The sequence below is a fragment of the Colobus angolensis genome, unplaced genomic scaffold (assembly GCF_000951035.1).
Source record: "Colobus angolensis palliatus isolate OR3802 unplaced genomic scaffold, Cang.pa_1.0 Scaffold306, whole genome shotgun sequence".
Lineage (NCBI taxonomy): Eukaryota > Metazoa > Chordata > Mammalia > Primates > Cercopithecidae > Colobus > Colobus angolensis.
In genome coordinates, this window is record NW_012116333.1 from 1,608,799 (window position 1) to 1,630,194 (window position 21,396).

General features: G+C 39.7%; 1 protein-coding gene across 1 annotated transcript in view; it reads right to left on the reverse strand.

Annotated features, from left to right (window-relative positions):
* Positions 1 to 13,212, reverse strand: part of FRMPD2 (FERM and PDZ domain containing 2) — a 128,193-nt gene extending 114,981 nt beyond the window's left edge. Inside the window, exon 1 of the mRNA XM_011950350.1 lies at positions 12,857 to 13,212. Coding sequence (XP_011805740.1) covers positions 12,857 to 12,881 — 25 coding nt within the window. The 5' untranslated portion in view covers positions 12,882 to 13,212. The remainder of the gene's footprint in view (positions 1 to 12,856) is intronic.
* Positions 13,213 to 21,396: the final 8,184 nt, after the last annotated feature.

Genomic DNA, 21,396 nt, shown 5'->3' on the forward strand with positions numbered 1-21,396 from the left:
ATGCTGAAATAATAGAAAATGCTCAATTACAACTAGAGAAGGCAGAAAAATATGGGAAGATCTTAAAAAGAAACAAAAACCAACTGCAACAAATAGAAAACAGTTATAAATATGGTGGCTCTTACTCTAACAACATCAATAATCACTTTAAATATAAAGTTCTAAGTATGCCAGTTACAAGACAGAAACTGACAGAGTAGATTAAAAAATAAAACCCAATTATGTTGTCTAGAAGAAACTCCCTTTAAATATGAAGGCACATATAGGTTAAAAGTAAAGGGAAGAATAAAAAGATTAATTTTAAGAAAACTAAAAGGATATAGAAAGATATACTATGCTAACACAAATTAAAAGAAAGCTGGAGTAACTATCTTAACTTCAGACAAAGCAGACTTCAGAATAGAGAAAATTATCAGGAATAAAAAAGGGCATTACATAATGATAGAGGTCAATACTCCAAGAAGATATAACGATCTCTGATGCACTTAACAACAGAGCATCAGAATACATGAGGTAAAAACTGGTAGAACTGCAAGGAGGAATAAACAATCTACTATTACAGTTGGAGACTTCAGCATCCCTCTATCAGGGATTAACAGATCCAGCAGGCAGAAAATCAGTAAAGACGTAGTTAAACTAGACACACTGCCAAAGAACTGGATCTAGTTGACGGCTATAGGCTATTTTATCCAACAACAACAGAATACACGTTCTTTGCAGTTTCTCATGGAACATTCACCAAGACACATCACATTTTGGGCCATAAACTTTATTTATTTATGTGTATTTATTTATTTATTTATCTTTGAGACAGGGTCTCGCCCTGTTGCCCAGCCTGGAGTGCAGTGGTGCAATCTTGGCTCACTAGTAACCTCCACCACCTGGGTTCAAGCGATTCTCATGCCTCAGCCTCCCAAGTAGCTGAGATCACAAGTTTAAAAGTACAGAAATCGGCTGGGTGCGGAGGCTCACGCCTGTAATTCCAGCACTTTGGGAGTCCGAGGGGAGCGGATCACGAGGTCATGAGATCGAGACCATCCTGGCTAACACAGTGAAACCTCTGTCTCTACTAAAAAAAAAAAAATGCTAACACGGTGAAACCCCTGTCTCTACCAAAAAAAATACAAAAAATTAGCCGGGCGTGGTGGCTACTCAGGAGGCTGAGGCAGGAGAATGGATTGAACTTGGGAGGCAGAGCTTGCAGTGAGCCGGGATCACACCACTGTACTCCAGCCTGGGCAACAGAGCACGACTCCGTCTCAAAAAAGAAAAAGAAAAAAAAGTACAGAAATCATACAAAGTATGATTTCTCTCATAGAGATGTGGTTCTCTCAGTAGAACCAAACTGTAAATCAATAACAGAAGGATAGCCAGAATATTCTCAACTATTTGGAGATTAAACAACACATTTCTAAATAGCAAATGGGTCAAAAAGGAAATCTCAACAGAAAATAAAAAATATTTTTAACTAAACAAAAATGAAAATACAAGTTACCAAAATTTGTGAGATACAATGAAGGAAGTACTTATACAGAGACTTCTAACATTAAATGCATATATTAGAATAGAAGAAAGATCTAAAATTAATAATCTAACCTTCCACCCTTAGGAAACTACAGAAAATATAACAGCATGAACCTGAATAAAAGGAAGCAAATAATAAGAAATTAGAACAGAAATCAATAAAATTGGAAACAGAAAAACAGTAGAGAAAATCAACAAAACTAAAAGCAGATTATTTGAAAACATCAACAAAACTGATAAACCCATAGCTAAGTAACCAAGAGAGGAAAAAAAAAGAGAGATGATAAAAATAACTAAAATCACAAACGAAATAAGGGTTATCACTACTGATCCCATGGACATTAAAAAGGTTAATATGACCACAATTGTAATGACTTAGATGAAAAGGACCAATTTCTTGAAAGAGAAAAGCTATCAAACCTCATACAAAGAGAAATAGATCATCTAAGTATGCCTATATGTATCACATACATTGAATTAATAATTAATGGCCTTGCAAAACATAAAGCACCAGGCCCAAATGATTTCACTATTAAAGTCTACCAAACATTTAAGGAAAAGATGACACTAATCCTCTACAATCTCTTCCAGAAAATAGAAGCAGAGGGAACATTTCTTAATTCATCCTATGAGGCCATAATTGTCCCAATACCAAAACTAGATAAAAATCTTGCAAGAAAGTGAAACTACAGATCAATATTTTTCATGAACAAGGATGCAAAAATCTTCAAAATATTAGCAAATCAAATCCAACAATGTATAAATATAATCATACACCATGATCAAGTGAAATTTAATTCAGGTATGTAAGGCTGGTTTAACATTTGAAAATGTATTAATGCAACCCACCACTATCATGGACTAAAGAGAAAAATTATATAATCAAATTTATAAATACAGAAAAAGCATTTAGCAAAATCCAGCAGCAAATCATGATTAAAAACTCTCTGCTAACCAGGAATAGAGAGAAACTTCTTCAACCTAATTTTTTAAAAATATGTTATAAAAAAAAAAATCTACAGCCAACACGTGACCTAAGGGTGTCAAACTGGATGCATTCCTGCTAAGATCAGGAACAATACAAGGATGCCCCCTCTCACTATGGGAAGTCCTAGCTAATGTAATAAGACAAGAAAAGGAAATAAAAAGTATATAAATTAGAAGGAAAGAAAGTTATTTCTGTTACTAGATGACATGATTGTGTATGTATGAAATCTCAAATAATGAACAAAAAATCTCCTAGAACTAATAAGTGACTATAGAAACGTTGCAGGACAGAAGGCTAATATACAAAATTCAACTGTTTTGACTTTAATTAACATCAGCAATGACAACTGAAATGTGAAATTATAAACACAATATTAATTATTACATTAACACCAAAAATACAAAGTATGTAGAAATAAACCTAACAAAATATGTGTAAGATCTCTATAAGGAAAACTACAATATTCTGATGAAAGAAATAAAAATATTTATTTTAAATATTTTTAAAATCTAAACAAAGGAAGAGTATTCTATGTTCACTGAGAGAAGACTCAATATTGTTAAAATGTCATTTCTTCTCAACTTGTAGATTTAATCCCAAAAATTTATTTTCTGAATATCAACAACTAATTCTGAAGTTTAAATGAAAAAGGAAAACAAGTCACCTAAAACAGACAGCACAATACTGAAGAAGAGAAGCAAAGTTGTAGGACAGGTCCAAATATCCAACTTCAAGAGTTACTATACCAAGGCAATCCTACCCAAAAAGAACAAAGCAGGAGACATCAAGCTACCCGACTTTACACTACTGGGCTACAGTAACCAAAAGAGCTTGGTACTGGCACAAAAACAGACACATAAACCAATGGAACAGAACAGACAGCCCAGAAATAAGGCCACACACCTACAACCATCTGATCTTCCACAAAGCTGACAAAAACAAGCAACAGGGAAAGGACTCCTTATTCAATAAATGGTGCTAGGATAATGGTTAGCCATATGCAGAAGATTAAAACAAAACTTCTTCCTTAAACAATTATATAAACATCAACTCAAAATGGATTAAAAACTTAAGTGTAAGACCCAAAACTATAAAAACCCTGGAAGACAAAACCTAGGCAATACCATTCTGGACACAAGCACTGGCAAAGATTTTATTATGAAGATGCCAAAAGCAATTGCAACAAAAGCAAAACTTGAAAAATGGAATCTAATTAAACTAAAGAGCTTCTACACAGCAAAATAAACTATTAATAGAGTAAACAGACAACCTACAGAGTGGGGGAAAATATTTGTAAACTATGCATCTGGCAAAGGTCTAATATCCAGCATCCATAAGAAACTTAAGCAAATTCACAAGAAAAAAACAAACAACCTCATTAAAAAGTAAGCAAAGGATATGAACAGACAATTTTCAAAAGAAGACATACACACAACCAATAAGCATATGAAGAAAAGTTCAATATCACTGATCATTAGAGAAATACAAATCAAAACCACAATGAGATACCATCTCACACCTGTCAGAATTGCTATTAATAAAAAGAAAAAATAACAGATGCTGGTGAGGTTGCAGGGAAAAGGGAATATTAATATACTATTGGTGGGAGTGTAAATTAGTTCAACCAGTGTGGAAATCAGTGTAATCAGTGTAGCAATTCCTCAAAGAGACAAAACCCAAACTACCATTTGACCCAGCAATCCCACTATGGGGTATACACCCAAAGAAATATAAATCGTTGTATTATAAAGAAATATGCATGTGTATATTCATAGCAGCAGTATTCACAATGGCAAAGACATGGGATCAATCTAAATGCCCATCAATGGTAGACTGGATAAAAAAAAAATGTAGTATATATATACACCATGGAATACTATGCAGCCATATAAAAAGAATGACATCATGTCCCTTTCAGGAACATGGTTGGAGCAGGAGGCCATTATCCTTAGCAAACTAACACAGGAATAGAAAATCAAACACCGCATGTTATCATTTACAAGTTGGAGCTAAATGATGAGAACACATGGACACAAAGTGGGGAACAACAGACACTGGGTCTTACTTGTGGGTTAAGACTAAGAGAAGGGAGAGGAGCACAAAAAATAACTATTGTGTCCTTAGGCTTAGTACCGGGGTGACAATATAATCTGTACAACAAACCCTGGTGACACGAGATTTCCCATATAACAAACCTGCACATGTACCCCTTACCTAAAATAAAAGTCTAAAAAGTAAAAAATAAAAACTTCTAACATTCATTCTTCAATTTAAAAAACAGGAAAAAAGAGTTATTATAGGGTACATTAATCAAGACAGTGTGATGTTGGTGAATGAATACACAAATAGATTAAAGGAACAAAATAGAGAGTCAAAAACTAGACCAATACATATACATTTAACTAATCTTTGACAAAGGAGCAAAGGCAATTAGTATTCAGATAGTCTTTTCCACAAATGGTCAGCAAGGGCCTAGAGGAGAGCCCAGACTTTACAATCATCCAGCTATAATGAGGCACAGTCATTTCCTCCACACAGTCAGTTCAGAGAAGGCCAACTAGGAGCTGAAACTCTCATTCCTACCTAGTGGTGACTTGCACCACATCCTAGACTTCCACCTTCCTCTGGTGATAACAAGATGCCCCTTGGCCTCCCGACGGGGGTGGTACCAGGGAATGTGTAGTAGAAGGTCAGTACTTTTACCACCATGCAGTGGTAACAAGGCATCCCCTGATGTGTTGCATGAGGAGCAGTAATAAGGTGCTCCCGACCCTCCTAGCAAGGGTGGTGTCAGCAGAGGACTAGAGGGGAGCCAGAAAAATCACAACAAGTTGCCCTTAAGGTTATCAAGAGAGACTGAGTGAGGGACCTAGACTTCCACTTTTACCTGGAAGTAATGAAGCAGAGCCCTTCTGTTCATAGAGTGTCGGGGAACATCTGCTAAAAATGAAGCTCTAAGTAAGGTCCAGAGTCTCATATGATAGTACCCAAACATCTTGGATTCAATCGCTATTACTCATCATATCAAGAACCAGGAAAATCTCAACTTGAGTAAAAAAAGACAACAGAAGCCAGTACCAAGATAACACAGATGTTAGAATTATCTGACCAGGATTTTCGTGAGCAATGACAAGCACAATTAAAACAAAGACATAGAAAGGCTCGACAAAGAAATATAAAGAACCAAATGAAAATTTTAGAACTGAAAAATACAATAACCAACATTAGAAACAGTATGGGTGGGCTCAACAGCAGAAAGGGGAAGACTGAGTAGAGCAACAGAATGGAGAAGACTGAGTAGAGAATCCATGGATTGAGAAGAGAACAAGAAAAACGACCCAATCGGACAACAGACATCAAAAGACATTTCTGCATCAAAGGGCATTATCAAGAAAGTGAAAAGACAATCCACAGAATGGCAGAAAATATTGGCAAATTCTCAATCTGATAAGAGTCTAGTAGCTGGAATATATAAAGAGCTCCTACAGTTCCGTAACAAAAACACTGACAATCCAATTTCAAAATGGGCAAAGGACTCAAACAGATATTTCTACAAATAATATATGTGAATGTTCATAGCAACATTATTTATAATCAAAAAGTGGAAACAACTCAGTGTCGATCAAGGGATGAATGGATAAACACAATGTGGTCCATCCATACAAGGGAATATTATTCAACCATAAAAAGAAATCAAGTACTGATACATGCTACAGCATTCATGAGCCTTGAACATGTTATGCTAAAGTAAAAGAAGCCAGATGTAAAAGCCTACATATTGTGTAATTCCATCTATATGAGATATCCAGAATAAACAAATCCATAGAGGCAGAAAGTAGATTTAGGTGCCATGCTTAATGCAAAGTGCTCACATATAGGATGTCTATAAAGAAGTTTCAAAACTTAACAGCAGAAAGCAAACAATCCAATTAGAAAAATGAGCAAATGGCATGGAAAGACATTTCACTGAAGGTATACACATGGCGGATAAGCACATGACAAGATGTTCAACATCACTGGCCATAAGGGGAAGGCAAATGAAGTCTATAATGAGATATCCCTGCCCACCTATATGACGGGGGAAAAAAAGTGACAATACCAAATGTTTATGAGGACACAGAGAAACTGGATCTCTTCTAAGTTGATGGTGGGAATGTAAGTGGTACAGCCACTTCAGAAAAGAGTTTGTTGGTTTCTTTCAAAAAAAGAGAAAAACTAAACATACTCTTACTATACAATTAAGCGATTGTGCTTCTGTGCACTTAACCCAGAGAAACGAATATCCACACAGAAAGCTGCATGTGAACATGTGTGTTTTATTTGTAATAGCAGCAGCTTTATTTGTGAAAGCCAAAAATGTCAAAATGTCCTTCATTTGGTGAATGGTTAAACAAATTGTGGTATATTCATACCATGGAATACTACTCAGAAATAAAGTGCAAACTATTGACACATGCAACAGCTTGGATAGATCTCAAGGGCATTAGGCTGAATGAGAAAAGCCAGTCTCAAAAGGTCACATATTGTGAGACTGATCTCAGAGATAGTAGGAGCAGAGTGGTAGGGAGTAGAATGGGAATTGGGGGAGATCTTTGCGGCGATAGGATAATTTTGTGTCTTGATTGTGGTAGTGGTTACATAAATCTACACAAGTGTTACAATGGCATAGTACTTTATACACATATTGTACCAATGTCAAATGGTGGGTTTGCCATTGTGCTGTAATTAGGTCAGATATAATCACTGGGGGAGGCTGGAGGAAGAGTATAGGGACTTCTCTGTGCTCCTTGGAACTTCTTTACAACTTCTTATCCAACCATATATGAAAATAAAATGTAAAAGAAAATATGCAACAGACTAGAAGAAAATATATATAATGGCTAAAGGATTGTTATTTACTCATCAATTCGGAAAAAAAAAAATCTTCAGTTTAAAAGTTAAGAAATCACCAGGTGAAAAAAGTACAACTACTTAATAAATATTTGAAAAGATTTGCTACGTTTCTAGTAAATCAAGGAAAACAAAACAGCAATGAGAATTTATCAGAGGGTCAAAAATTTAAATATTTGATGTTAGCAAGGTGGGGGCTGCAGACCAGGCCCTCTCATAACACCCATTAACATGGGAATTAAATCGGTATAGATTTTTTAGAGCCATCTATCAAAATTGACAACATGCATTTGCCCAGTCCCAGCAATGCCAATTCTCTGCCTCCTAGGGAACATTTCTCAGCCTACAGGAAATAGGATGCACAGAGGCGTGTTGCATGTGGATGCTGACGGGGGGGCAGGTGGTACCTGGTACAAGGGTGGCCAGGGTCACTGAAATGCAGCCTTCAGGGGGATCCAGAAGCTGAACAGGCCTGGGAGTTCCCCCCTTCATGGAGAGCAGAGCCTTCTCTCCTCCTGCAGCGATGATTGAGGGATAAACCTCTGGCTGATGGGACTCTGGCAGGGCCAGGCTGTCCGTGGGTTCCCAGCCTAATGCAGGTTGAGAAGTGGCTCGCCCTGTCACAAATCCCACTAGGTGAATGCTTTGTTTAAAAATTTTCCTGTAGAAGTGAAGCAGCTTCATTCAGTCAAATGAATCCATCCAGAGCAGATCATTTAAAATAGTGGTTAGTGAAGAGGGGGTCCTTAACTCACACTCGACGGATCCAGGAGACCTGCCAAGTTGGGAGGGTGAAGGCAATGCCCAGAATCCTGCTCTGAGTGGTTTCAGGGAGAGAACTCCAGTCTCAAGCTCTTCTCCTGGGCTTTATTTACCACAAATCCCTCCTGAGTCAGGAAGCTGCTTCCCACAGTGATATCTGCAAAGAGCTATACAGCCAGCTGGGATAAGGGATGAAGGTCAAACCGAAAGTGACTATTTCTGTGCAAAGAAACAGAAAAATCTTATGGGCCCAACAGCAGTAGATAATTGAGAAAGTGAGACTAAGAAAAGTCATAAAAGAAACTGTGGTTCCTTATTAAACAATATGGAAAACTGTCCACTCCTGCCTATGATCCAAGGAACTGCCAGTGGACGCGGTCACGAAGCCCAATTTCATCCCTCAAGCGGGCTTCGATGACAAGCGCTCAGTGCCCATGAGGTGGCAGTGAAACCATCCCTCTCAGAGACCTTACTTACGTGTGGCCAATGTGGGACAGTTGATTTGTAAAGCAGGTTGGCAATCTGTATCAAGAACCAAGGGGTGTTCATTCCCACCACCAGGGTCTTCCTCTTCTGGGTATTGATGCCAAGAACATAATTGACAAAGATGTATATTCAAAGATATTTGCCATGGTATTATTTGTAACAATGAATAAAGGCAATACCAAATATCAGTGGTCCTTGGGTTTCTCCCTGCCCTGGCCCCCTCTTCAAATCACTCTACATGCTCCAAAGTTACCAACCATCAGTCCATCCCCTCCATAGCCATGTCTTAAGCTCAGACCTGTTTCTTGAGCTCCTACTTTGTGGTCCCAGGATCTCCTTTAGACAACCCCCTTGGATGCACAGAACTGAATTCACATTCCCCTTACCTCCTCCTCTTTCAACCTCTCTTATTTGAATACAGCAAACAGCGTTCCCACCACCTAACCCCTCAAGCCAAACCTTCAGACAACATTATTGTCTCCTTCCATCCCTCAACTCCCCATTCCTTTAATCACTATCTCCAAAATCCGCCTGTTTCTCTCCAACTCCACCACCACTGACCTGGTCTAAGCACCCTCCCCTGAATGACCACTGAAATGGAAATCCTACAAAATGGTTTCCTACAACAATACTTTGCCCCTGCCCTGATCCATTCTCTGTCTTGCAGAGTCCTCTTCCTAAAACACAAATCTGACCACGTCATACCTCGTGAAAACCTTCAGCCACTTTCTGTTCTCCAAAGGATCAGCTCAGACCCTGAGCAAGGTTTACAGGACCTCAGGCCCACCTCTTTGGAGTGATCTCCAGCAGCTTCCTCTTGCCCCCATGGCCTTTTTCCAGCCTCAGATGCACCACACCCTCCTTGCCTCCTGTCCTTCTGCAGGCTCTGTGGGGACACTCACATCTAGAGCTCCTTCTTCCCCCACTGGCTGAATGACTCAGTAATTTAACGGGTGAATACTTCAGATGCTGCCTGCACTCTGTGAACTGGCATCACAATGATACTGATAGAAGAAACAAAGGAAATTCCTAGATGGCACTTTTTAAAAATGTCTTATAAATTTACTGTCTAGCCAGACACTGTTTAACCCATCTTGAATCTATGGAAGAGTGAGTTCTGACACCTCAGCCTTGATCTGCCTCCTGGAACTGGTTCCTGTGCACCATCCTACACATCTCCTTCCCGCCTCCCTTCATTACGTACTCTATTTCCAACAACGTTGGGCTGTGATAGCTTAAGGAAATACAGGAATAAAGGAGGCTTACAGCCAAGGCAAGAAAAAAAAGGGAGGGCAGTTAACAATAGAACTGCCAGCAACCAAGGGTGAAAAGAAGCCTGGGGAACAGGAATCAGCCTCGAAAGCAGACCTCTGCCAGGAAAGCAGCTAAAAACACTGACATCTCAAGGTGAATACAACTCAGGAGGGGAATGGGAATAGAAAAGCAGAGTGGCTGGAAGAGCAGGCTTCAAGGTCAAAGCTGGATTGATCCCACCTCACCGTGGGCAAGTTACTTCCTCTCTTTACTCGTTTATACCATGAGTTATTGTGTCTGGCACATGGCAGTTTCTCAATAAATCCTAGCTTTTCATGTTACGAATGCTGAATATATGGAGAGGGCAGGTAATAAGCTAGAGACAAGCCAGCAAAACTAGGGTTTCAGATCAGAAATGACTTCACTGATGGAGCTGCAGGTAGCATTGTCCTGGGCTGCACACCCCAGCCCTTGCTACTCCTTAGCAGTTGAATTCATAGTCATCTTTTCATGATGTTCTTTTCAAAGAGTCCAACATTTTGGTGAGTGACAGCTTCACCCCTAGAGAGAAAGAAGTATTCTTCCTAATTCCTCCTTTCGTGCTCCCTTCATTTGTGCCCATGAGTCATTTTTTTCACCACTCTGTATATTCCTCCTTAAACCTCTCTTGGATCCTGTGACATGCTGAAGAAGCCTCCTACTGACCTGTGAGACCCAATTATTAAATTTCCAGAAATTTTGTAAGCTGGCTGTTAAACACAGCCATTACCAAAAAGTGTTATAAAAATCTCCAATTAAATAAGTTATATTAACAATATGTTGAAACTCACCATTTCCAAATTATTTTTCTGCATTTTACTGTTGTCTGTGCTTTGGAATTTATTTAAATGAAATACATTTCTATTTTGGAAATACTATTTAATGGTGTGCTGATGCACAGCTCTTCCACCTTTGTGTTCAGCGATATCACATTGGGAGCTTGTGATTGGCCATGGTGGTAGTATTTATACCACAGAAATTGGCAAAAGCTACAAATTAGGGCTTGGTTTGCTGTTTTTTCATTCCCTAAGAAAACTAAGAAAGTGATGGAGAAAATGTTCATGCAGATTAAACCTAAAAGTGTGCCGTGTCCATATTTGTTACATTCTGAATAACACAAAAATTGGGAAAATACTCTTCCAAACTCAAAAACTGTCATCTGATCCAGCAGTCACTCATGTCATTACAGATGAGTGAAGTTAAGACAATCATCTTCATTGTTTCACTTTCTTCTTACTTGTCAATGTAAACAAAAATATCAACCAGCATTCATATTGGAACTACATTCAGTGGTCAGTTGCAAACAGGCTGACCAACGGTATAAGAGTTCAGCAAAAATCAATGAATGCATGCTGTGAGAATCAAATGGCTATATAGAATTTGTAATAAAGAGTATTTTATATTTTATTACTTGTAAATTGTGCAATATACATCCTTTATATCAGTAAAATTTATAATGAACTTATTAGATGCATATTTATTTGTTTTTGCTCACAGTGCTGGCAGCACCAGCTTGGAGGCCTCCCCTTCTCTACATCCCACTATTGTTTTCTTAGGTTAGGCCATCTGTCATCATTCCAGGTTTCATCCTCTCCAATCCCACACCCATATTGCTACTAGATTAATCTTCTTAATATTAAATGCAGTCACGACACATCCTTCATTAAAACTACCAGTGTCTATCTGGGACCTTCTGAGTGAACTCTGGGCCATAGAAGGCCTTCCTTGCTCTCCCCTGTTCACCTCTGCAGCCTCCTTTCTTATCAGACTCCCCTGTTCCCATTTTACTAAAGTTAGGCCAAACTGCCTGCTGTTCCCAGAGTATGCTTTACTTATTCATGCCACTGGGCCTTTGCATGTGCTTTTCTCTGCTTGAGATGCCTTTCCCACTCCCCCTGCTCCCACCTCCTGCTACTGTCCACTTAGCATTAAAGCCATGCTCAAGCATCACCTCTCTCAGGAGATCATGCCGCCTCCATTTCGGCACTTGCTATCACTGCCAGGTTTCATGCAGGTCCAACATTCTGTCCCCCAGCTCCCACTGTCCTACGATCTGGAAGATCCTCTGGGCTGGGGGAGACATCTAGCATCTCCAGCATCTAGCATGTGGCTTGGCCCCAGGAGATACCAAGTAAGTTCTTGTTGAATTAATAAACTACTTAATTGGTTTTAGCTACAACCTATAGCAAATCACAGGATTTAGCCAGGAGAAATAGGCATGACTCATCTATGAACTCAACTGTTGCTTTAAAAAAAAAAAAAAAAAAAAAAAAGAAGTTGTTTGTTGAAAACCTCAACTGAGTTTTTTCTTTCCTTTAAGCATACAAATAAAGCCAGGTGAATCATTCCTTTTCCATTGTTTTCTGGAAGTCAGCTAGACATAGCCTGAGACTTCTTACTTTAAACCACTGATACTCTTTAAGCAATAACAAAACACTTGCTTCTGAAAGATAGTGACAGCCATCATTTACTGGGCTACTCGGATGCTCCAAGTATATTCTAAGTGCCTTACATGTGTCACCTCATGAATCCTCAACAACATCGTAACACATGGGGCATTATTATCCCCATTTTACAGGTGAGAAAATGAGTCTTAGGAAAGTTAAAAGAGTCATTTGAATTTGCACAGATGCTGAATAACAAAGCAGTGATTCAAACAGGAGTTGGACTGATTCTAAAGTCCATGTTTTCTATTCTGAGCCCATTCTTTATTGCTGAAACAGAAACACAATGTCTATCAGGCTTAGCCAATGACCTGGAACAGATAATACTCCAAATAATAGCACAAAGGGCACTGACACAGGTCCTTGCCCAGCTGTGTTCTTCTTATTCCGGATACCTAGACCCAGTAAGAAGTTTGCCCTTTCCCTGACCCAGATTTATAGGAGAAAACTGAATGACACCAAGCAATACCTGCGTCCTTCGTTAAAGGCTGCATCCGAAAGTCTCCGTGACCGTGTCTAGGCCTTCGTCATGGGACAACTTTCCAACAAGGAGCAGGGGTCTCTTGCAAGTCTGTCCGCGGAGCTCCCTACCACCAGCACTGTTGCCGCTGCCTTTGTTTACTGCTTGTCACTAAGCACTTGCTGCCAAGTGAGTGAGTCAACAAGGCCCCTTCCCTTTCCTGCCACCACTCTCGTTCCCTGGGTTCTGCGCAGTCTCTGGCCTGTTAGCAGGCACCGCCACCCCAGCAGCCTGCGTCCTCAAAGCCAGTGACCCGTGAGAGAGCCAGGAAGAGCTCAAGTGGATTAGGTGCCACTGAAGGCAATGGGATTGCTGCTCAGCGGGGCTTTTACACTGATGTATCTTTATCTCCTGGTCCAATCAAAAGAAAGCTCTGCAAGGAACTGGGGGCGGCCCCAGAGCAGAAGCTTAGTGTCATCAACTCAAGAGTACTCCACGCCCTTTCATGGTGTCAGACATTGGACCTGCAACCAACAGGACAGGGAACCATGCGAAAGCAGCAGGAGGAAAGGATAACCTGGATCTGTCTGTGAGAAAGCAAGAAAAATGTGGTTGGGGAAAAGGAATTCTTACTCTCTCTGGTGCTTGGATTCAGAAAGGAACCAGCAGAGATGCAGAACAGCAAGAAATAGATCATAGTTCTGTAGTGGAAGGGGCGAAAGAACAGATCTCTCAAACCCTTTAAATGAAAAGCAATGTCAAAACTGAAAAGTATTTGTTTAAAAAGAAAATATGAGTTTTTGCTTGACTACATAATAAAATACTAAAATTTGAGGCTGGGCGCGGTGGCTCACGCCTGTAATCCCAGCACTTTGGGAGGCCGAGGTGGACAGATCACGAGGTCAGAAGATCGAGATCATCCTGGCTAACACGGTGAAATCCCATTTCTATTAAAAATAGCAAAAAATTAGTCAGACATGGTGGTGGGCACCTGTAGTTTCAGCTACTCAGGAGGCTGAGGCAGGAGAATGGCGTGAACCCAGCAGGCGGAGCTTGCAGTGAGCCCAGATCGCGCCACTGCACTCCAGCCTGGGTGACACAGTGAGACTCCATCTCAAAAAAAAAAATTTTTGATGAAACTCAGTGCTGGTGAGGGCATGGAGAATGAGCACTCTCATATGCCAATAGTGAGATTATAGATAAGTGCAACCTCTCTGCAGGGAATTTGGTAATATTCATCAAATTTGTAAATGCACATATCCTTTGTAAACCCAGCTGCTAAGAAGTAACCCCATGGACATTCTTGCAAAAGTTCACTAAGGCATCTGAGAAAGGATGCTCATTGCAGTGTATTTTTGTAATAGCAGAAAATTGAAGACCACTGAAGTGCCCATCAGCAGTGATTACTGTGGTTCACACACAGCAGAAAACCAGCTATGCAGCCGTGTAAAGAAAGGACGTAGATCTGTGTGTACTGGCATATAACAACTGCCTAGAAAATTTTTGAAGCGACAAGAGGTATGGAATAGCCTAGTATATTTCCTTTTATCACAAATAGGTACATAAAGACCAGGTATATTTATGTATATTGATGTATATTATTCTTTATACACTGTAGTATATTAGAATATTATGTAGACATAGTCTTGTGGTTCTGGAAGGAATCACAAGCAACTTAATAGTGGTTGCTTTGGGGAAAGAGTTTCGGCTCATTATTTAGTCAGGAAAATTATTGTCCATTTTGATATTTTTCCCCTTAAAACTTTATATTACTTGAAAAAAACTAAAAAACACAATGTTTTACAATTTTTTTTCCTGCTTAAAGCTATCTGTATTGACATTCCCTGCTAGCTAGCAAAACATTTTGCAATATCTGCAACCATCTTTTACTGTTTTTTCCAAACTTGTCTTCTCATCAGATTCAGCCTTGAAGACGATAAAATGCAGATTCCCAGGCACCGCCCTGAATCTGCTGAACCTGAATCTCTGGGCCAGAGCCAGAGCGTCTGCATTTTCAGCAAGTGTCCAGGTAATTTTTATTTAGTAATTTTTTCAGGCTGACCATGCAATCTTTCCCCCAGAGGAAGAAAGTTAACTCCTCCAGTCATGTGGCTGGTTCACAACAGAACAAAAAGCAACACCTAAGTCACTGGTCAACAGGTAAATGCTGATCTGCTAAAAGTCACCACCACCTTCAGTTTTCCTGTTAAAAATACTAGCATCCAGCAGTAACCCCCTTCTACTGTTGCTCTGCTAACATTTCATTAAGTCCATTTTTTTGCACAGAAATTTTGTTAATGTATTTTTGTTTTTCAAGTTATCAAAGCTAATTGTTTCTCTCTGAGTCATCTCTGTGTCATTCCCTATATAATTTTGTAATATTTTATGTATTTTTATTTTTTAAGGTTCTTTTCATGTCAAAATTCTTTATTGTGTGTGATCTTTTTTTAAAAAAAAATTTTTATTTTAGGTTCGGGAGTACATGTGAAGGTTTGTTACAGAGGTAAACTCATGTCATGGGGGTTTGCTATACAAATTATTTCATCACCCAGGTATTAAGCCCAGTACCCAATAGTTATTGGTTCTCTCTCTACTCCCACCCCCCCACCCTCAAATAGACCCTATTGTCTGTTGTTTCCTTCTTTGTGTTCATAGTTCTCATGATCTAGCTCCCACTTATAAGTAAGAACATGCTGTATTTGATTTTCTGTTCCTGAATTAGTTCCCTAAGAATAATAGCCTCCAGCTCCATCCATGTTCCCATGAAAAACATGATCTCATTATTTTTTTATGGCTGCATAGTATTCCATAGTGTATGTATACCACATTTTCTTTATCCAATTTGTCATTGATGGGCATTTACGGTGATGCCATGTCTTTGCTATTGTGAATAGTGCTGCTATGAACATAAATGTGCATGTGTCTTTATAATAGAACAATTTACATTCCTTTGGGTATATACCCAGTAATGGGATTGCTGAGTCAAATGGTATTTCTGTCTCTAGGTCTTTGAGAAATTGCCACACTGTCTTCCACAATGGTTGAACTAATTTACATTCCCACCAACAGTGTATAAGTGTTCCCTGTTATTTGCAACCTTGCCAACATCTGTTATTTTTTATATTTTATTAATGGCCATTCTGACTGATGTGAGATGGTATCTCATTGTGGATTTGATTTGCATTTCTCTCATGATCAGTGATGTTGAGCTTTTTTTCATATGCTTGTTGGCCACATGTATGTCTTCTTTTGAGAAGTTTCTGTTCATGTCCTTTGCCCACTTTTTAATAGGGTTGTTTGTTTTTCTCTTGTAAATTTGTTTAAGTTCCTTATAGATGCTGGATATTAGACTTCTGTCTGATGCATATTTTGCAAATATTTTCTCCCATTTTGTAGGTTTTCTGTTTACTCTGTTGATAATTTCTTTCGCTGTGCAGAAGTTCTTAAGTTTAATTAGATCCCATTGTCAATTATTCCTTTTGTTGTGATTGCTTTTGCTGTCTTTGTCATGAAATCTTTGCCAGTTCCTATGTCCCAAATGGTATTGATTGCCTAGGTTGTCTGTCAGTGTTTTTATAGTTTCTGATTTTACATTGTCTTTAATCCATCTTGAGTTAATTTTTGTATATAGTATAAGGAAGGGTTCCAGTTTTAATATTCTGCATGTGGCTAGCCAGTTATCTCAGCACCACTTATTGAATAAGGAGTCTTTTCTTCATTGCTTGTTTTTGTCAGCTTTGTCGAAGATTCACATAGTTGTAGGTGTACAGCCTTATTTCTGGGCTCTCCATTCTGTTGCATTGGTCTATGTTCCTGTTTTTGTGCCAGCATCATGCTGTTTAGGTTACTGTAGCCCTGTAGCATAGTTTGAAGTTGGGTAACTCAACGCCTCCAGCTTTGTTCTTTTTGTTTCAGATTGCCTTGGCTACTCAGGCTCTTTTTTGGTTCCATATGAATTTTAAGATAGTTTTCTTCTAGTTCTGTGAAGAATATTGTTGGTAGTTTGATATGAATAGCATTGAATCTGTAAATAGCTTTGGGCACTAGGGCCATTTTAATGCTTTGATTCTTCCTATCCATGAGCATGGGATGTTTTTCCATTTGTTAGTGTCTTCTCTGATTTCTTTGAGTAGTGTTTTATAATTCTCATTGTAGAGATCTTTTAGCTCCCTGGTTAGCTGTATTCCTAGGTATTTTATTCTTTTTATGGCAATTGTGAGTGGGATTGCCTTTCTGATTTGACTCTTGGCTTGGCTGTTGTTTGCACATAGAAATGCTAGTGATTTTTATGTACATTGATTTTGTATCCTGAAACTTTGCTGAAGTTGTTTATCAACTGAAGGAGGTTTTAGGCTGATCAAAATCTTTGAGTTTATATATGTTTAAATTTAATTGCTTCACTTTCAAAAACTGTGTTTATTACTATTTATAGAGAGTTCTTGAAAGTGAGGTATATAATCAAGTGAAATTCAATAATAAATCCAATTGCCAGTTGTGCTCTTTTGTTTTCCAGAGACATAGAACCAATTGCATATTTATTTATAAGGAATTGTCTCATGTGATTATGGTGGCTGAGAAGCCTCACAATCTACCTTTTGCAAGCCGGAGACCCAGGAGAGCAGATGAGATAGTTTCACTCTGAGTCTAAAGGCCTGAGAAACATGGTAAGTCCCAAGGAGCAGAGGACCAACGGCCCAGCACAGTCAGCCAGAGAGAGAGAGAGAGCAAATTCCCCCTTCCTCTGCTTTTGTGTTCTGTTCAAGACTTCAACAGACTGGGTGATGCCCACCTATATTAGGGAGAGGAGTCTGCTTTACTTAGTCCACCTACTCACATGCTAATCTCACTGGGAAACAACCTTACAGGTACACTGTATTAATCTGTTTTCATGCTGGTGATAAAGACATACCTGAGGCTGGGCAATTTACAAAAGAAATGTTTACTTGGACTTACAGTTCCATGTGGCTGGGGAAGCCTCACAATCATGGTGGAAGGCAAAGAGGAGCAAGTCACATCTTACATAGATGGCAGCAAGCAAAGACAGAGAGCTTGTGTGGGGAATTCCTCTTTTTAAAACCATCAGATCTCATAAGACTTAGTCACTATCATGAGAACAGCATGAGAAAGACTTGCACCCATGATTCAATTACCTCCCACCAGGTCCCTCCGACAATATGTGGGAATTCAAGATGAGATCTGGGTGGGGACGCAGACAAACCATATTATCCCAACCCGGCCCCTCCAAAATCTCATGTCCTCACATTTCAAAACCAATCATGCCTTCCCAACAGTCCCCCAAAGTCTTAACTCATTTCAGCATTAACCCAAAAGCCCATAGCCCAAAGTCTCATCTGAGACAAGGCAAGTCTCTCCACCTATGAGCCTGTAAAATCAAAAACAGGTTAGTTACTTTCTAGACACAGTAGGGGTACAGGCATTGTGTAAATATTGCCATTCCAAATGGGAGAAATCGGCCAAAACAAAGGTTCTACAGGCCCCATACAAGTCTGAAATCCAGTGGGGCAGTCAAATCTTAAAGCTCCAAAATGACCTCCTTTGACTCCTTGTCTCATATCCAGGTCAAGCTGATGCAAGAGGTAGGTTCCCATAGTCTTGGGCAGCTCATCCCTGTGGCTTTGCAGGGTACAGCCTCCCTCCCAGCTACCTTCATGGGCTAGTGTTGAGCATCTGCATCTTTTCCATGCACACAGTGCAAGCTATCAGTGGATCTACCATTCTGGAGTCTGGAGGATTGTGGCCCTCTTCTCACAGCTCAACTAGGCAGTGCCCCAGTAGGGACTCTGTATGGGGACTCTGATCCCACATTCCCTTTCCACACTGCCTTAGCAGAGGTTCTCCATGAGAGCCCTGCCCCTGCAGCAAACTTCTGCCTGGGCATCCAGGCATTTCCATGCATCTTCTGAAATCTAGGCAGAGGTTCCCATACCTCAGTTCTTGACTTCTGCGCACTCGTAGGCTCAACACCACATGGAAGCTACCAAGACTTGAGGCTTGCACCCTCTGAAGCCATGGCCTGAGCTTTACACTGGCTCCTTTCAGCTACAGCTAGAGTGACTAGGACACAGGGCACCAAGTCCCTAGGCTGCACACAGCATGGGGACCCTGGGCCTGGCCCACAAAAACACCTTTTCCTCCTAGGCCTCCAGGCCTGTGATGGGAGGTGCTGTCACAAATGTCTCTGACATGCCCTGGAGATATTTTCCTCATTTTCTTGGTGATTAGCATTCAGCTCCTTGTCACTTTTTTTTCTGCTTTTTTTTTTTATTTTTTACACTTTAAGTTCTGGGATACATGTGCAGAACATGCCGGTTTGTTACATAGGTATACATGTGTCATGGTGGTTTACTGCACCTATCAACCCATCATCTAGGTTTTCAGCCCTGCATACATTAGGTATTTCTCCTAATGCTATTCCTTCCCTTGCCCCCAACCCTCCAACAGGCCCAGGTGTGTGATGTTACCCTCCCTGTGTCCATGTGTTCTCATTGTTCAATCGCCACTTATGAGTGAGAATATGCAGTATTTGGTTTTCTGTTCCTGTGTTAGTTTGCTGAGAATGATGGTTTCCAGCCTCATCCTTGTTACTTTTCCAAATTTCTGTAGCTGGCTTCAATTTCTCCTCAGAAAATGGGTTTTTGTATTCTATCACATTGTCAGGCTGCAAATGATTTGTATGTTTATGCTCTACTTCCCTTATAAAACTGAATGCCTTTAACAGCACCCAAGTTACCTCTTGAATTCTTTGCTGCTTAGAAATTTCTTCCACCAGATACCCTAAATCATCGCTCTCAAGTTCAAATTTCCAAAAATCTCCTCCAATTTGGGGTGTACAGGGTATCAATTTGGGGGGTACCAGGGCAGGGACAGAATGCTGCCATTCTCTTTGCTAAAACATAACAAGAGTCACCTTTGGTCCAGTTCTCAACAAGTTTCTCATCTCCATCTGAGACCACCTCAGTAGGGATCTTATTGTCCATATCACTATGAGGCTTCTGGTCAAAGCCATTCAACAAGCCTCTAAGAAGTTCCAAACTTTCCCACATTTTGCTATCTTCTTCTGAGCCCTCCAAACTATTCCAACCTCTGCCTGTTACCCAGTTAAAAAGTAGATGCCACATTTTTGGTACCTTTTCAGCAGCACCCCACTCTACTGGTACCAATTTACTGTATTAGTCCATTTTTGTGCTGTGGATAAAGACATACTTGAGACTGGGTAATTTACAAAAGAAAGAGGTTTTATTGAACTTACAGTTCCACATGACTGGAGAAACCACACAATCATGGTGGAAGGCAAGGAGGAGCAAGTCGCATCTTACATTGGTGGCAGCAGGCAAAGAGAGAGAGCTTGTTCAGGGGAACTCCTCTTTTTAAAACCATCAGATAGCATGAGACTTATTCACTATCAGGAGAACAGCATGAGAAAGACTTGAACCCATGATTCAATTACCTCCCACCGAGTCCCTCCCACAACATATGGGAATTCAAGATGAGATTTGGGTGGGAACACAGCCAAAAAATATCATATACCCAGAATAACGTTTAACCAAGTATTTGGGCAACCCATGGCCTAATCATATTGACACATAAAATTAGCCCCCACAAGTCTACCCTGTGTCTACTTGACTGTGATTTAAAGACACACAGTGTATCTGTAAAGTGTGTATCACACTTAATTTCCAAATAAAGACAAGACTATAACAAGGGCATTACTTCACCTAACACGTTACAACTATCCTGCATACGACAAAACAAACAAACAAAAAAAAACACTTAATAACCCTTTCCCCATAAGAGAGGTAAAATCCTTGAATGATGTTTACTTCTCCTCTTGATATATCGTAACTTAAATACTTGATGTAAAATTATCAATACTTAAATACTATGATATAAAGTCAATATATATTATGTTCCAGAAAAAGGAATAAGAAAGGAAAGAAAACAAGTATTATATACACACAAAAAATATATTCATAACAAAATAAGGAGGAAATATTCATGATAATTACAGTCCTCATTTCTGTAACTGTTTACATGGTCGTTGCTCATGTTTATAACTATTTTCTTTTTTTTTTTTAATTATACTGTAAGTTCTAGGGTACATGTGCATAACGTGCAGGTTTATTACATATGTATACTTGTGCCATGTTGGTGTGCTGCACCCATCAACTCGTCAGCACCCATCAATTCATCATTTATATCAGGTATAACTCCCCAATGCAATCCCTCCCCCCTCCCCCCTCCCCATGATAGGCCCCAGTGTGTGATGTTCTCCTTCCCGAGTCCAAGTGATCTCATTGTTCAGTTCCCACCTATGAGTGAGAACATGCGGTGTTTGGTTTTCTCTTCTTGTGATAGTTTGCTAAGAATGATGGTTTCCAGCTGCATCCATGTCCCTACAAAGGACGCAAACTCATCCTTTTTTATGGCTGCATAGTATTCCATGGTGTATATGTGCCACATTTTCTTAATCCAGTCTGTCACAGATGGACATTTGGGTTGATTCCAAGTCTTTGCTATTTTCTTTCACT